The sequence below is a fragment of the Esox lucius genome, chromosome 19 (genome assembly GCF_011004845.1).
Source record: "Esox lucius isolate fEsoLuc1 chromosome 19, fEsoLuc1.pri, whole genome shotgun sequence".
Classification (NCBI taxonomy): Eukaryota; Metazoa; Chordata; class Actinopteri; order Esociformes; family Esocidae; genus Esox; species Esox lucius.
In genome coordinates this window covers 38,763,701-38,781,910 of record NC_047587.1, presented here as the reverse complement: position 1 = coordinate 38,781,910, position 18,210 = coordinate 38,763,701, and the positions used below count along the sequence as shown (strand labels likewise).

The window sequence follows — 18,210 nt, the reverse complement described above, 5'->3', positions numbered from 1 at the left end:
GCATGGTGTCAGTATCAGTCTATAGACTTGCACAAGTGTGCAAATACCACTTTGAGAAGACAAAATGTAGTTGCACTTACAGAAACTTAAGTCAAGAGAGCATTTCGAGAAGGCAAAGTCTGTACCTTTTCAAAATCCACCTGTGCTCACTTGGCAGATGTAGTTGCCTGAGCAAAAAATTGCATGTTGCTAAATACAGTGGGGCAAAACATTTATTCAGCCACTAATTGTGCAAGTTCTCCCACTTAAAAATATGAGAGAGGCCTGTAATTTTCATCATAGGTGCACTTCAACTATGAGAGACAAAATGAGAAAATCCAGAAAATCACATTGTAGGATTTTTAATGAATTAATTGGTAAATTCCTTGGTAAAATAAGTATTTGGTCACCTACAAACAAGCAAGATTTCTGGCTCTCACAGACCTGTATCTTCTTCTTTAAGAAGATACAGGTCCTCTGTCCTCCACTCGTTACCTGTATTAATGGCACCTGTTTGAACTTGTTATCAGTATAAAAGACACCTATCCACAACATCAAACAGTCACACTCCAAACTCCACTATTGCCAAGACCAAAGAGCTGTCAAAGGACACCAGAAATAAAATTGTAGACCTGCACCAGGCTTGGGAAGACTGAATCTGCAATAGGTAAGCAGCTTGGTGTGAAGAAATCAACTGTGGGAGCAATTATGAGAAAATGGAAGACATACAAGACCACTGATAATATCCCTCGATCCGGGGCTCCACGCAAGATCTCACCCCGTGGGGTCAAAATGATCACAAGAACAGTGAGCAAAAATCCCAGAACCACACGGGGAGACCTAGTGAATGACCTGCAGAGAGCTGGGACCAAAGTAACAAAGGCTACCATCAGTAACACACTACACTACCAGGGACTCAAATCCTGCAGTGCCAGACATGTCCCTCTGCTTAAGCCAGTACATGTCCAGGCCGTCTGAGGTTTGCTAGAGAGCATTTGGATGGTCCAGAAGAGGATTGGGAGAATGTGATATGGTCAGATGAAACCAAAATAGAACTTTTTGGTAAAAACTCAACTCATCGTGTTTGGAGGAGAAAGAATGCTTAGTTGCACCCAAAGAACACCATACCTACTGTGAAGCATGGGGGTGGAAACATCATGCTTTGGGGCTGTTTTTCTGCAAAGGGACCATGACGACTGATCCGTGTAAAGGAAAGAATGAATGGGGCCATGTATCGTGATATTTTGAGTGAAAACCTCCTTTCATCAGCAAGGCCATTGAAGATGAAACATGGCTGGGTCTTTCAGCATGACAGTGATCCCAAACACACCGCCCGGGCAATGAAGGAGTGGCTTCGTAAGAAGCATCTCAAGGTCCTGGAGTGGCCTAGCCAGTCACCAGATCTCAACCCCATAGAAAATCTTTGGAGGGAGTTGAAAGTCTGTATTGCCCAGCGACAGCCCCAAAACATCAAGCTCTAGAGGAGATCTGCATGGAGGAATGGGCCAAAATACCAGCAACAGTGTGTGAAAACCTTGTGAAGACTTACAGAAAACATTTGACCTCTGTCATTGCCAACAAAGTGTATATAACAAAGTTTTCAGTTGAACTTTTATTATTGACCAAATACTTATTTTCCACCAAAAATTACCAATAAAATCATAAAAAATCCTACAATGTGATTTTCTTTTCTCATTTTGTCTCTCATAGTTGAAGTGTACCTATGATGAAGATTACAGGCCTCTCTCATCTTTTTAAGTGGGAGAACTTGCACAATTGGTGGCTGACTAAATACTTTTTTGCCCCACTGTATGATTTGTAGCTCTTTTTGTGAATCACAAGTCAGCTTTTTTGGTACAATGCCGATGATTGTCTTGTTTTAAATGCCTGGGACCCATACTACGTCTCCCAGCTGACAATTGCAAATAGTGAAACCTGGCTCAAATGGTAGGAATGTTGTCACTGAGGGCATTCACGGATCAGGGTTTCTCGCCCAGTGTGGTTATGCATTTTCACAATTTTCACAATTCAGGAGTGAATTGCACAAAGCAGGTGATCTGACCACCTGTGCAGACTGAGGAGCTAATGTAACCCTGTGGTGAAGATGTCAGTGCCTTCTTGTATGTCCCAAGTCTTAGAGACCGGCAATTGAGATAAAGGTGCCAAATAATTTTTCTTGGACAGATGTATAAACACAACCTCAGCAGCTTGACCAGAACTGGAAACTTTGTAGTGTTTGTGCAACTGAAGACAGCAGTTGAAAATAAAAGCATTGTGAATGGCATTCAGGCTTTAAAACATTTAACCACGCTTGTGGGTCCACAGCATGTCTAGATTTAGTCCTAATTTTAACAAGTATAGAATATGTCCGAGAAAGATTAGTAGTATTACGTTTGCTGTGTATTTTCATGTTGTTTCCTGGAAGCTATTTTGCTTCCAGGATGTTGAATCCTACCTTAGTATCCTATTCTGTCTCAGTATCTCTGTGCTTTCATGTGTGCTAACTATCTCTGCCCTATTAGCTGCCCTTCGTCAAAGCAGTCATACCAGTCAGGCAGGCAGGAGAGAAGTTGACTGGAAGTTGCTCCACTCCAAAATAGAAACAATCAATTTTTCAAATTAATGAGCAACTAAATGTCAAACCATAACAACAACTGTGAGCACGTCCATGCACGTAACAAGGCAAACTGCATCCCTGTTGGGCAAGATATTATATTGTTGTTGATTTTAATTTTTTTCTAATCAAAAGGAAGGCACCACATGTCCTCTTTCCCTCTTTTTTTGTCTTTGTCGGTGGCTCTTTCCAATCTCCCTCTTTCTCAACCTGTCTTTTTTTCAGTCACTTTCTCACTAGTTTTCTAGTTTTCTTGCTTGCTCTCTCTCTTGCTAGCTCTCTCGCTCGCTAGCACTCTCTCGCTAGCTAGCTCACTCTCTTGCTAGCTCTCCCTTGCTAGCGCTTGCTCTTTGTCTCTCGCTCGCTAGCTAGCTCTCTCTCACTTATCTCATCTCTCCCTCATCTCTCTTGCTTCTTCCTTCTTGCTCTCTCCACTTGCTCTGTAGCCCTGGGGCTGGTAGGATTGTTCTTGCATAAATAGTAGAAAGACTGCACAGCCTGGCCAAAGGACTTGTCATGCACAAACATGCCCACATGATGGCTTGTTATAAACCCATGCCTGTATGGCCTGTGAGGGCATGCTGTAACATATCGATTCATCAACCACAAGGCTCTTGAAATAAGTGAACCCCATAATGAAAGCGAACAGCGGCTGTTAACCCAGTCATCTTGAAACCCATTGAGACCGTAAGTTCTCCTTGTATTGTATTTTGACCATGGGTTGTGAAATAAAGAGGTCTTTGGTCACATTCACAATGTTTCCTTTGCTTTTTACTGGTTTCATCTGTTGACATTCCGGTCAGTGGGACTGTAATCATTATGTTCTATTTTCTAATGACTTTGTACTGGTTTCCAAGAAGGAAAAGGAAGAACAATGCTGTGTGGAATTTTGTTAAACCCATCCATTTTATTTAACCTCTGCTGCCAAAAAATAGCTAAATGTAATAACAGAAAGAATATTCTATTGAGACAAGATTTTTCCATTCTCAAAAAATGTATTCCTTTTGGTTAAAAAAAAACCTCAATACTATGTTTTAGGATAAACATTTAAGTTAATTCTGAGACTTCTAGCACAGGCTGTCCCACCAAGTCTTGAACTTAAACTTAACTTAATAACATATGAAGTACAATCACAGGGCTGTACAGCTCCCTTGGTGACTGATAAGACCTCTTGGTAATCTAGCGTTGAGTGTCTCATCTCTCATCTTCATCCGCTTATCCGGGATCGGGTCGCAGGGGCAGCAGCTCCAGCAGGGGACCCCAAACTTCCCTTTCCCGAGCCACATTTGCCAGCACTGACTGGGGGATCCCGAGGCGTTCCCAGGCCAGTGTCGAAATATAATCTCTTCACCTAGTCCTGGGCCTAACCCGAGGTCTCCTCCCAGCTGGATGTGCCTGGAACACCTCCCAAGGGAGACGTCCTGGGGGCATCCTTACCAGATGCTCGAACCACCTCAACTGGCTCCTTTCGATGCAAAGGAGCAGCGGCTCTACTCCGAGTTCCTCACGGATGGCTGAGCTTCTCACCCTATCCCTAAGGGAGAAGCCAGCCACCCTTCTGAGAAAACCCATTTCAGCTGCTTGTACTCGTGATCTTGTTGAGTGTCTTGCCCCAAAATAGTTTCGGGTGTCACGTTTGTTTTTATACTGGTAATTCATTTTAAAATGTACTCTAGTCTGAAAATAAAATAACTACTGGTTAGAAAGTAAAGATGATAGCTTTTGTTTTACACCTATATGGTCCACAAGTATCCCCTCGACCTCAACCAGACCCACCCCTTCCCTCCTTAGATTAGTTGTCACACATACAATTGGATTCTCTGAAATATCTTTCTTCAAACTAAATATTTTCAATATAGAGCTACGTGTATAAGCATGACTATTTTCTTAGCTTGCCGATATCATCAATACAAGCAATGTGGAATTATTGACTATAGAAATAGGTGGGAATGTTTTTCCTTTGTATAATTGCTACATTTATTGAGAATTTTCCAGATAACAATTAGGCAAAACACAAACAGTAGTGCAAGTATTAGAAGGCAACTAAAATGACCTTGTTGAATTTGAACCCCTAATCAAAAGCATTTGAGAACCGCTGCAGTAGAGGACTGAAAGGATATGAAGACGTTATGAAATGGCAGTGTAAAATGCAATGCTGTTTTTATCTTACTCAAGTTGTGTTCTGAATTTGCCATCACAAAAATGATCCAGAGTCTCAAAGAGTTTGAGAACCTCTGTCCTGTTGTGTGTGGGTTGCTGTCTAGTTTTATTTTTTTGCACTAGTGCAGAGAAAGCTCAATGTTCTCTGGAGTCTCCTCTGTATGCGTGGGCTAATATGTGGGTGTTTGTAAAATAAAAAATAAAATAAAAAATAGTACATTATAAGTACATTATATAGATTTTTGTATACAGTAAAGTAGATTACCTACTTTACAGATGTTTTTGCTTGTATTCTCTGTTTTACATTTATATGTCATCTTATACTTGGCCATTAACCTCTGAGCAATGAATTTCTATCATACTGGTTTCATCACTTAAGGCTGTAACATCCATTCAGACAGAGATAATTAAATCAGGGCATCTGTCAAGAGTGCAAAATTTGTATGCACAGCGTTGATCTAAAATATTAGAATTTTTGTCTTTCATACTTTTGAACATGTTCACTTGCAATGATATGGAATTTTGGATATAGGTTTGGGCTGCGCATATTGCGAAGAGTTGTTTTATTATCTACTTTCTATTCCTAATATTGATTTGCTGGTGTTATCACACACACAATATCATTCTCAGTGATTACATTACACTGTAGCTTCACTAGATGGAGCCCCAACCCCTCCAAAATGGTCCACCTTGACTATCTGCACACATTATTAACTACACCTGCTTAATACAGTGTGAAATACAGTATGTTCTAAAGTGGAAACATTGGTGTACTCTAAACCTATTTTAATTAAGCAGATGAACTAAAACCATGTTGTGTTTGTTAGGTACAAAGCAAAATAAAAGTGGACTGCAACAGAGGACTACTTTCTTACGGTATTCTGTTGCAAAATGTTTTTTTTACAGCATGCCCAAATGAAAAACCCCAATGTCTTAAAAACTGACCTGATTCCACACACTTGCACAAAGTGTCTTTTTGTTCCCCCATGGCTTAGGGTGGTTTGGGTGTTTCCCTCATCAAAGGGACAGGCGGGCAGACATGTGACCTCTTATACTCTATGTATGTAGTTATATTTTGTAATGTATTAGTGCTCTTCAATGAATTTAAAACTCAAATGGTTCGGTGGGGCTGTAAATCTTTCCTATAAGCTGCAACAAGCTGTTTGATTTTTGATGTGGTATTCCTGCCTTCTTGGCCTGCCTTTTAAAAGAGAGTCATGGGTGGATGTTGTAGGCTTCAGTAGGTGATGTAACAACCCACAAAGCTGGTGACGTTTTTCATGGCGATCTTTCAAAGAAAATGTCCTCTGGCATTATTTGATCTTGTAACAAGTCAAAAACTGCTGTTACTTAGTAGTGGAGCCTTGTGTGAAAGTATTTGTTTTTAGTAATTTGTTTTTATTATTGACTTATGACAGGAAGTTTTTCAGAATGCAGAAAACAGAAATAGAAAGAGTGGGAGGCCCCAGTGGCCAACTGAGCAAGAGGACACATATATTGGCGTGTCTAGTTTGAGAACCAGGCGCCTCACAGGTCCTCACCTGGCAGCTTCATTAAATAATACCCACAAAACACCAGTCTCAATGTCAACAGTGAAGAGGCAACTCCAGGATGCTGGCCTTCTAGACAGAGTTGTAAAGAAAAAGACATGACATAAAAGTCATAAAAAGAAACAATTAACCCTGGCAAAAGAACACAGACACTGTGATGAAAAATAAAGATAAAAAACAAGTGTTATGGACAGACCAATCTATGTTTGAGGTTTTCGGATCACGTAGAAGAATGTTCGTGAGATGCCGACCAAATGAAAAGATGTTGGAGGAGTGCTTGATGCCATCTATCATCTAGCATGGTGGAGGCAATGTGATGGTCTGGGGTGCTTTGGTGGTGGTAAAGTGGGAGAATTGTACAAGTTAAAAGGGATATTGAAGAAGGAATCACATTTTAAAAGCCATGCCATACCCTGGAGCCAATTTCTTCCTACAAAAGGACAATGACCCAGAGCACAGCTCCAAACTATGCAAGAACTATTTATGGAAGAAGCAGCCAGCTGGTATTCTGTCTATAATGATGCACAGTCACCAGATCTCAACCCTATTGAGATGTTGTGGGAGCAGCTTTTGACCGTATGCTTCAGGAAGCATAGATAAAATCTCTTCAGATTACCTCAGCAAATAGAAAACTAGAATTCCATAGGTCTACAGGGCTGTAATTGCTGCAAATCTTTTTTAGTCTTGTCTTTTGACTAGTTTTAGTAAACATTTTATCATTTTAATAATGACTTATTAGGTTTTGTCAAAATTACGAAAACGGTGAGCCATTTTAGTCAATACTTTTCCTTCAAGCAAAGAGCGATTCTATCAACTCTACTCCGATCACATACTTTGGCTGGTACCAGGTTATATAGGCCTAATATTTCTTAAGGTCTTCAAAAATTAAATATGTTTGTATCCTTGTGCCTTGCACAAACGTGTGTGTTCTTCTTCAGTGTATGACTCTCAGACCTCAGATGAAACAAAAAAAATCAGTTGGCTTGATCAAATGTGGGCTGTGTCAAACATTTAACACCACCCACATTGGGCCCTGAACCGAACTGCACACTGCAGTTAGGGGTACTTGAGATTAGAGAACAGTCAGAGAAAAATCTTTGGAAGGACCTGGGCATGACATTTCTTTTCCTCCAATAGTACCATTGCACCATTGGGATGAGAAATAAAACGCAATTTGCTACTGCCCATTCATGCTTTTGTTTGGACAAAAAAAAACACTTAGTTGCTCTCTTTCCAAAATCCTCCTGTCCAAATATGGTAGTTATATAAGACTTCCGTCACAAACATTCTGTGTCGTCTCATTTTGGTCAACCAAAATTATATCATTTTTGTCTTTTCTGAATCTGTTTAGTCAGTAATCGTCTTGTCAAATGCCACTGGAAAATAGGTATTTAACGAATATTTTCATTTTGCTATATATATTATTCAAACTCATTTCATGTACAACCCTGTTCCCAAAAACGCTGTTGCTGACATCAAATTTAAAGTGGGCATATATTTTTCAAGAAACTGAAATGCCTCAATTTCAACATTTAATATGTTGTCTTTGTAGTATTTTCTATTGAATATAGGGCTTAAATGCAATTTGCACATCATTGCATTCTGTTTTTATCAACATTTTAAGCAGCTTTCTTTACCCAACTTTTTTGGAAATGGGGTTGTATGTTTCATGGAAAGCAAGGGCATTTTTAAGTGACTCCAAACTTTTGAATGGTTGTGTAGGTCAAAGTTCACAGACAGGAGATGTTATCATGATTGCATAGGATTTTTATAGACTTGTAACCCATAAAACACTAATGTACTTGGATCCCTAAAAGGCCTTACAATGTTGATATTTACTCATACATATCACCAATATCACATTGATTGTAGCTTTTACTTTGGGGTGCTTTGGGCTATCGACTGAGTTTCAATTCTATCTGAAAGATGGGACTTTCCACTTGGTGTAGAAACGTCCCGCTTTCTCATGGACACAGCTCCCAATCCCTTTTAACACTAGAACTGCCAAAGACGGTCAATTTGACTTCTGTACATTTTTGTAAATACAGTGCCCAAATGTTATAAACATATTGCTGTGCCTAAGCTGTTGCTTTCATCACCACCTTATTACCACTTTGCCCAACTTTTTAGCCCATTCACCACTGGTATAAAAATTACATTATACTTAATTTAACAAGTTACTTGACAATGTCTTACAATTTCATAAGGATAACACAAAAGGTTTTGATATAGTTCTAAAATCCATTCAGGTCAAAACGGATCTGTATTTTTAGTAGGGATTGCAACAATATATCAATCAGCAATCTGTATAATTGGATAGCTTTAAAATGTTTGAAAGATTGTGCTTTCTTTTGAATACCTTATATGCTACATTTACAGTACTGGTCAAAAGTTTGGACACACTGCAAATAAAAACATACAAATATCGACCCATTTTATATCTAAGCTGTGTAATCACTGCAATGGGTTACCTAAAGTACATCACTCGCATGCTCACATGCATTTGTGTATGCTTATCATGGAGCTAGAATGCATGGGAGTGAACGCAAGACAACAGGTAGGCCGCAAGCGCTATGAGTGTCATAGCATGTCTTGTTAGAGACCGTGTCTATTTTTCGAGCGTTTATGTGTAGATCTCTTATGTAAAGCACTCCAATGACTAACATTGTGAAATGGATATAGGTGATACTCAGAGCCGGCTCTAGTCTTTTCGGGGCCCTAAGCAACATTTTATTTGGGGCCTGCTCCCCTGGTGGTCCCTAGTGGTTGAGGCCCCCTAGCGGTCGGGGACCCTATGCAATTGCTTATAACACCTGTGCCTAGAACTGGCCCTGGTGATACTTAAGATTTATGCTATAAGTATTTTGTGTGGCTTATATTTGGGACAAAACAGCCCAGGTGATTTGATGATAATGGAACAGGCACTGCGTTTATTATATGCAACACAGTGTACGCTAATTATCCTAGTAATATCAACCTTGTGTAGCTGACTAATGATAATGTGATGATTGACTGTTTTCTGAAAGCGTGAAATACATTTCAAACTAGCTAACACCTTACCCTGGTTTCTCTGCAGTCACAAGGTCCTTTTGATGTTGCACCGCGTGACAGGCGATCAGTCTGCCCGTGGATTACATGATGTCATGTTCATACGTGCTTCCCGTATAAGAATTATTGGCCATAATCAGTGAACAACAACGGCAATTACCGATAGTTTTGAAAAACACAAATCATCCCTAATTAATCGGCCAGGCCGATCAATTGGTCAACTTCGAATTCTTTGCATTACAAATTCAAAGATGTGGTCAAATTAAATGAAATATTAATTTTTTAAAAGTTTGCTTTAAAAGCACAATGGGAAAAAATTAAATTTAAACATTTCCAAAATATATTCCCCACATAAACTAGTCAACGTTTTAGAAGCAGTTCCCTTATTCCACCACTTGGCACAGCGTACGTATGGTCATGACTGTATAATTTTACTACAATATGTATTGATAAATCCTACACTTTGCATGCATGGTTTCTGCATACATTTGTGTGTACGCATGTTGGATAAATCAGCCCCCAGGTGTGCAAAGCTGGTAGAGGCATACCCTAGAAGACTTAAAGCTGTGATCGATGGCAAAAGCGATTCTACAAAGTACTACTAATCCTTATGTGCATTCGATATTTCAGTTTTTTATTTGCTATAAATTAATTTTCAATACATTTCAAAATACATGTTTTTGCTTTCTCATCGGGTATTGGGTGTAGATAGAGTTTACCAACACCAATTTTCATCTGTTGACCACTTACCCAACTTTACTACACCAGGACTCTTTCTGGACATTAACAGCACCACTCACCCCTGAACACCCGACGCTAAGTATCATTAAAATGCCTTATCACTGTAATTGTTGTAGCTACAACACAGAGGAGAACTATCGTCTTCAGGTAAAGATAAGAGTTAGAGGCTCGGCTTCTGACGCAAATGTCAGGCAAGGATTATGTTAGTGTAGACATAGAAAAACTGCGTCTGTGCCACCAGGAAGAAACGATTGTCTTGTTAGCCCCCCGGCACAGCTCCTGCAGCCGGGCAAGAACTTTCTCTTGGTCACTGGGAAGAAATGCTGTCGACCAGTTAAACCTGAGTCGTTGCTAAATCCAACTCAGACTTTCAACAGGTTGAAAAACTAAAAACCTTAGTCATCTGCGATTCCGTTACCCGCAGTATTAGACTAAAGAATCAGCCGGCGATCGTACACTGTTTACCGGGGGGCAGAGCCACCGACGTAGTCGCAAATCTGGGGCTGGTGCTAGCGAAGTCTAAAACTGGCAAGTATAGAGAGTACAGAGATATTGTTATTCACGTTGGCACCAACGACATCAGGATGAAACAGTCAGAGGTTACGAAGCAGAACATATCATCAGCGTGTAAACTAGCTAGAAAGATGTCAGCATCCTGGCTATACTAGTGATCATATCCTTCGTACATCCCGAAAAGAAGGGGGTGTTGCTAATATTTATGACAGTAAATATAAATTTACTCTCAAACATATCACTGATTTTCATTCTTTTGAAGTTTTACTTATGAAAGTTAACCAGGCCGATAAATCATTTTACATAGCTACTATTTATAGGCCTCCCGGGCCATACACAATGTTCCTCTGAGTTTCCAGAATTCTTGTCTAACCTTGTAGTCATGGCAGATAGTAGTATTCAAATTTTTGGCGATTTCAATATTCATATCGAAGTCCAATGATCCTCTTCAAAAAGCCTTTGAAGCCATAATTGACTCAATGGATTTTATCAAACATTTCTCAGGTCCAACACATTGCCACAATCACACCTTAGATTTAGTCCTGTCACGAGAAATAGATATTGTAGATCTAATAATTTCCCCCCAAAATCCTGGATTATAGGATCACTGTCTTATTACATTTATGTTAAAACAAGAAATTAACTTGCTCCGCAAACAATGAGTTTCAAAAGCCGTACTATAAATTCTCGGACTACAAATAAATTCCTTGATATTCTTACAAGTTGGCTCATTAACGACAGAGTAAATGAATCTCTAAACGATCAAATCGAGGATCTAAACGCTCCATCTCATCTCATTTTCATCCGCTTATCCGGTATCAGGTCGCGGGGGCAGCAGCTCCTGCAGGGGACCCCAAACGTCCCTTTCCCGAGCCACATTTGCCAGCTCTGACTGGGGGATCCCGAGGTGTTCCCAGGCCAGTGTCGGAATATAATCTCTCCACCTAGTCCTGGGCCTACCCCGAGGTCTCCTCCCAGCTGGACGTGTCTGGAACACCTCCCTAGGGAGACGTCCTGGGGGCATCCTTACCAGATGCCCGAACCACCTCAACTGGCTCCTTTCGATGCAAAGGAGCAAGCGGCTCTACTCCGAGTTCCTCACGGATGGCTGAGCTTCTCACCCGATCCCTAAGGGAGAAGCCAGCCACCCTTCTGAGAAAACCCATTTCAACCGCTTGTACTCGTGATCTTGTTCTTTCGGTCATGACCTAGCCGTCATGACCATAGGTGAGAGTAGGTACGGAAATTGACCGGTATATCGAGAGCTTTGCCTTCTGGCTCATCTCTCTTTTCGTCACAACGGTGCGATAAAACGAATGCAATACCGCCCCCGCTGCTCCGATTCTTCGGCCAATCTCCCGCTCCATTGTCCCCTCACTAGCGAACAAGACCCTGAGATACTTGAACTCCTTTACTTGGGGTAATGCCTCATTCCCTACCCGGAGGAGGCACTCCATCGGTTTCCTGCTGAGAACCATGGCCTCAGATTTAGAGGTGCTAATCCTCATCCCAACCGCTTCGCACTCGGATCCCCAGCCCACCGAAAGGCAACCCCTCCCCACCCCGACTACGCCTCGATATCCTGTCCATAAAAGTTACAAACAGGATTGGTGACAAAGCGCAGCCCTGGCGGGGGCCAACCCACACCTGGAACGAGTCCGACTTACTACAGAGAACCCGAACACAGCTCTCACTTTGGACGTACAGGGATTGGATAGCCCTCCAAAGGGACCTCCTCACCCCATTCCCGCAGCACCTCCCACAGTATCTGCCGGGGGACCCGGTCATACGCCTTCTCCAAATCCACAAAACACTTGTAGACTGGGTGGGCATATTCCCAGGCCCCCTCCAGAATCCTTGCAAGAGTAAAGAGCTGATCGGTTGTTCCGCAACCAGGATGGAATCCACATTGTTCCATTTCTGAGGTTCGACTGTCTGCCAAACCCTCCTTTCCAGTACCTTTGAGTAGACTTTCCCAGGGAGGCTGTGAAGTGTGATACCCCTGTAATTGGCACACACCCTCTGGTCCCCCTTTTTGAACTGGGGAACCACCACCCTGGTCCGCCACCTCCTTGTGACACTCCCACGCAATGTTGAAGAGGCGTGTCATTCAAGACATCCCCTCCACACCCAAAGCTTTCAACATATCTGGACGGATCTCGTCAATCCCCGGAACTTTGCCACTGTGGAATTGTTTGACTACCTCAGTGACTTCTGCCATGGAGATTGACGATGCTTCCCCATCAGCCTCCAGCTCTGCCTCCACTAAAGAGGGTGTGTTTGTGGGATTAAGGAGTTCCTCAAAGTGTTCCTTCCATCGCCCAATTACCTCCTCAGTTGAGGTCAACAGTGTCCCATCCTTACTGTACACAGCTTGGATAGTTCCCCGTTTTCCCCTCCTGAGCTGGCGGACGGTTTTCCAGAAACACCTTGGTGCCGACCGAAAGTCCCTCTCCATGGCTTCCCCAAACTCCTCCCACACCCGCTGTTTTGCCTCTTTCACAGCAGAGGTCGCAGCCTTTCGGGTCTGTCGGTACACTGCCACCGTCTCTGGAGTCCTCCGGGATAACACATCCCAGAAGGCCTCCTTCTTCAGTCGGACGGCTTCCCTGACCACCGGTGTCCACCAGGGTGTTCGAGGTTAGTTGTAATGAATGCATGAACTACTGTGATGAAAAGACCATCACCATTAGTAAACAAATAACTGACTCCTCCTTAAGTAGATTTATGGTCCTCAAAATCTCAGTTGTCCTGAGAATGTCCTGAACCTCCTTGACCAGGTGTCATTGGAGACACTTGAATTTTTGGATACCGTATCGCTCGACACATTCACTAAATTTGTAATGAGTTCTAAACCCACAAAATTACTTAAGGAGCTATTTCCTGTGCTAGGTCAGCCAATGTTGAACATAATAAATTGCTCCCTTTCTTCCGGATGTGTACCAAACTCATTAAAAATAGATGAAATTAAGCCTCTTCTAAAAAAAATCTAATCTGGATCCCGACATATTAAACAATTGTAGGCCAATATCGAACCTCCTGTTCCTCTAAAAGTTGTTTCCCAACAACTGAATGCCTTCCTGAGGACAAATAACATTTATGAAATGCTCTAGTCCGGTTTCAGATCCCATCATAGTATTGAGACTGCACTTGTTAAGGTAACAAATGACCTTTTAATGGCTTCAGACAAAGGTTCCGCATCCATTCTGTTGCTTCTTGATCTAAGGGCTGCTTTTGACACTATTGATCACTCCCTTCTCTTAGAGAGACAGGAAACCCATATTGGGCTATGTGGACTTGTTCTAGCCTGGTTTAAATCTTATTTATCTGAAAGATATCAGTTTGTTAGTGTCGATGGCATATCCTCTGAGTCAAAGGTATGCTTTGGTGTTCCTCAAGGCTTGGTTCTGGGCCCATTATTGTTCCGAAATCACATGCTGCCTCAGGGCGGTGTAATCTGAAATCACAATGTACATTTTCACTGTTATGCTGATGACACACAGTTATATATTTCAAAGCATGGAGAAGCCCCAATATTAGCTACTTTGGAAGCATGCGTTTCAGTTATTAGGAAGTGGATGACAGAGAACATCTTGCTCTTAAACTCAAGAAAAACAGAAATGCTCATTTTAGGACTCAAGAAACAAAGAGCGTTGTTATGGTCGTATCGGACTGCTGCATGGTTGTATCCCAAAAAACTGTAAGAAACCTTAACTTAGTTAGAAACTTCAATTAGTGCTGCTCATGGCTGCAGCACTAATAATTTTTTATTACACTGGCTGCCTGTTAGGGTTAGGGCTGATTTTAAGGTTTTACTGTTAACCTATAAATTAATACATGGACTTGCTCCTACTTACCTTGCTGAAATGATCCAGCCATAAATACCTACACATAACCAACGATCGCAAAAAGCAGGCCTTTCATTTGTACCTACAATTTCTAAACAAATAGCCGGAAGGCAGGGCCTTTTCTCATAGAGCTCCACTACTGTGGAATGATCTACCAATTAAAGTTAGGAATGCAAACTCTACTAAAAACTAATCTCTACAGCACAGTTTATGATCAGGTGTAGCCTGGCCTGGGGGCGTGAAGGTGACCAGAAGGCTTGATACTGTCCACCCTTGCTGTCTTGCCAGGTGGGCTCTCGTCGCCACTGGGATGCCCTCCCTCCAATGCCTTTCGGGGGAAGCGTCACTGTCTTGTTGTTGTCTCTCTGTTGCACACTTTGCAATTGGGCTGTACTCTTGTGCTGGAAATACTCTGCCCTCATTCAGGGGGGTTGCAGTTGGTGGGTGTCCCTTTGGTTGATGCCTGGCAATGTGGGTGGATTGATTTCCTGCCTGTTGGGCCCTGTCCGGGGCCTCCCCACGGGTAGGGCCACAGTGTTGCCGGACCCCCCTGTCTCAGTCCCAAGGTCTTACACTGTTATACTATTGTGCTGGGGGAGTAGGGTCAGTTCTCCTTCCCCACTAATTTTTCCTTCTCCACTATTAATCGTTGTTAATGTGAGGAATGCATTTTCAGAATTTTCAGAAAGTTTTAAACTTTAGGAGGACCGGAATCCTTATATGCTGGAAGGATTAAACACAAAGGCCTCTACCTAAATTGAGCTCACAGTTTCTCATGCTGCCACAAAGACTTGATTTGAACCCTGGTTTCACAATTACACAGCTAATGTGAGACAGTGACTTGAAGTATATAGTATTTTCCAAGATAAACTCAAGTAGAGCACATCATTTGGAAGATTTAGACAATTGCTTCCATTATCAATCAGTTGCTTTTAGTAGTAGTGTAAATAATTAATCCCAATATCTGATCAACATAATAGATTTCATTCAACGTATCCACCTGATTTACCTAAGTTAAAAACCAGATGTGTCACCATATTCCCTGATCTGATCTATAGTAGTTCACTATGTAGGGAATACAGTATCATTTGAGACCCACAACGTCCTCCCCTGCCCAGCTCCGCAACTCTTATCTCTGTTTTGATAAGCTCTGCGGGGGCAATCTTCCATTCTTGGCCAGTAGCTGTAGCTATCATGACAACCTGGATTTGCAACACATCCCGATCCTGGGGCACCACATCACTACTGTGATGCCTTTGGGGGGGGGGGGGTTAGTCATTGTAAGGAACTCATTCATGACCCCTTTGTCCCTTTAAAAAATATTTTGCTCACCTTGTGGAGTAAGACCGTCGACCCATCCTGGAAACATCCTGGGATTGTCAGTGTCAGGCCGATCGGCGCACCACCCAATGTTTTTTTTAATTGGCTGTCAAAAATAACTTTGGCGTATTCTTCAGAGCACTGCACTGAGCTGAACTCCGGCTGGCAGCGAGAGCTCCGGGGAGGTGGCAGCCATTTGGTGAAGATCTCTGCGTGGGACTCACTACCGCAACTCTTCTGCGGCTCTCTGCTCTCACTTGCTAAAAGAGGGGTTATGTTTGTGTGAAGTTGTTTGTGGCTGATTGTGTGTATGTGTGTCAAGTTGTGTGTGTGTGTGTGTGTGTGTGTGTCAGGTTGTATGTGGGTATATGTGAGGCATTGTGAGGTTGTATGAGGTTTTATGTGTGAGAGAGAGGTTATATGTGTGTGTGTATGTGTGTGTGTGTGAAAGTGTGTGTGTAGGGGGGGTATAAAATGTGCTGGATAGATGTATAGACGGATGGATGGCGTGGGTTTGTTTCACCCATCTTTATGTAAAGCACATGTGGGAGGGAAGCCAGAGTGGAGCATGTTGCAGAGGCTTGTCGAGTATGGCCCTAGAAATATGATCCAAATGAGAGAAGCAGGACTTTGGTCAGCTAGTTGTACAGTACAGCTGGTTTTAATGAGTGTCCTGTATTGATAAAAAAAAGAAAATGACATTCATTTAATTGAATGCTCTTTTACAGGGGTGGAATGGGACCTGAAATCTCCCTTGTGTTAATATTGGGCAGTCTTTCACGATTCTGTGGTTAAACAGGATGCGTCGTAAATCAGGTTAAGAAACACTGGCTCTTGTGTGCTGTCAGCTTTTGACACACTTCTCTGTGCTATTTTTAGGATATTTGAACAGATTTAGCTAAGATTCATGCACTTTTCACAAGTAACCAATAGGTGGCGATGCGGTCATATTCTACTCTTGGCCAATGGGAGAGAACATGAGAGGGAGGGGAGGAGCAGAGAGGGTAAGCGAGAGAGATGAGTGGGTGATAAAAGTATGTGTAAGTGTGAGGGGAAGAGAGATGACACCGAGGCATGAGAGGAAAAGTGTGAGAACAAAAAGCCACAGGTAGGCAGCAAGAAGGCGAAACAGGTTCTTGTTCCCGCTTGTTGGTTTGCCTGGGATTGACACTTCCTGGATTGTTTTCAGTAGTCCTGCAGAAGGCAATCCAGCCAGTGCGTGTTGTGTGGTGGTTAGTAGTTTTAGCACCAGTGGCAGGGAGAAAGCAGACAGACCAGGAAACTGGAACAGCAGAGGGAGGAGAGAGGTTTCCTCTGACTGGGAGGCATTGGAGGAAGGAAGCCAGTGTGGAGACCAGACCAGCCTGGGAAGGAATAAGAGAAACCTTACAATTTGAATGCTGCTGCCTTCAGCTCAACAGAGCTCCACTTCCTGGTCAAGAAAGAGTCTTCTGTGTGGCGAGAGACTGGCAGAATACCCACACCTACAAACACACACAAAGGTCTCTAAAGATTTTCCCCTCCTCCGCGCATTTGTCAGACTTGACCAGTAAGAAAGTAAACAGGGGCATGTAAGATTTGCCGTGTTTCTATGTTTTCTTTTCTCCCTACTTTTGCTGGGGAAAGAAAAGCAAGAGTGTAGCTGCTGCTAAATTGCTGCTCAGGAGTTTTTTGTTGTTGTTCTCATGGCTTCTCGCTGCCTGGCCCGGGGCTGTGTGTGCTCTGTGACTCCTCGCAGAGAAAAGGGAAGGCTCAGTGTGTGAGAGAACCAACGGTCTGAGAATATCGGCCATGGAGCGGCCCGGGGGGGAACAGGGAGGAGCAGGGGTGTCCCCCGATCCTGATGAGTCCCTTCAGGATGGAGACGAACCATACACCTCAGCCTCGCCGGTCTCGTCCTCTTCTTCGTCTTCCTCCAGTCCGGTCCTGCCCTCCGCCGCCGTTGCCGCCGCCACCCGAGGCCCCCATACCACCAAGAACTTCACGCTTCGCATGTTTGGCAGGAGGTGAGTCTGCGTGCTGTTGCTTTCCCACGCCCAACGTTTCTGCAACGTCTCTAATCAACTGCAGTTTGGCAGTGTTCTGCTTTCTCTCGTCTGCTACCGCTGAGTAGTTCTGTGAATGCTCCAGCAAAATTTCTTCAAACACTTGGGTAACATTAGTAAGGCCCATTTCCAGTTGCTCTCATGATCAAACCCCACTCCCAAGATGTGTGTCTGGGTGATTTATCAGTAGCCAGGTGTTTGGTGCCATTCTTCTGCTGTCAATGTTTTTAGAAAGGTATTTAAAGGACCTATCAACTCAACTGTCTGGATAATCTGAAGTAATATGCCTGATTTATTCTTGGGCAGCATGATACAATGATAGCCTGGTCTCAGCTCTGTTTGCTCTGTCGCCATTTCCAAGAGACTTGGAACCGACCTTGAACCAAGGTAAC

The 18,210-nt window shown here is 42.7% G+C and overlaps 1 protein-coding gene across 3 annotated transcripts in view; it reads left to right on the top strand.

Moving 5' to 3' along the window:
• The window catches only part of dgkzb (diacylglycerol kinase, zeta b), an 84,399-nt gene that overhangs the window by 4,860 nt on the left and 61,329 nt on the right, over positions 1-18,210 (top strand). The window contains exons 1-2 of one of the 3 annotated variants that reach the window (XM_029115098.2): positions 16,463-17,275; positions 17,512-17,779. The exons of 1 other annotated variant lie outside the window; for it this stretch is intronic. In XM_029115098.2, the coding sequence (XP_028970931.2) occupies positions 17,565-17,779 (215 nt within the window). In that variant the 5' untranslated portion in view covers positions 16,463-17,275; positions 17,512-17,564. Of the gene's footprint in view, positions 1-16,462; positions 17,780-18,210 lie in introns of those variants that run through there. One more of the 3 variants, XM_013139100.4, reaches the window with a different exon arrangement.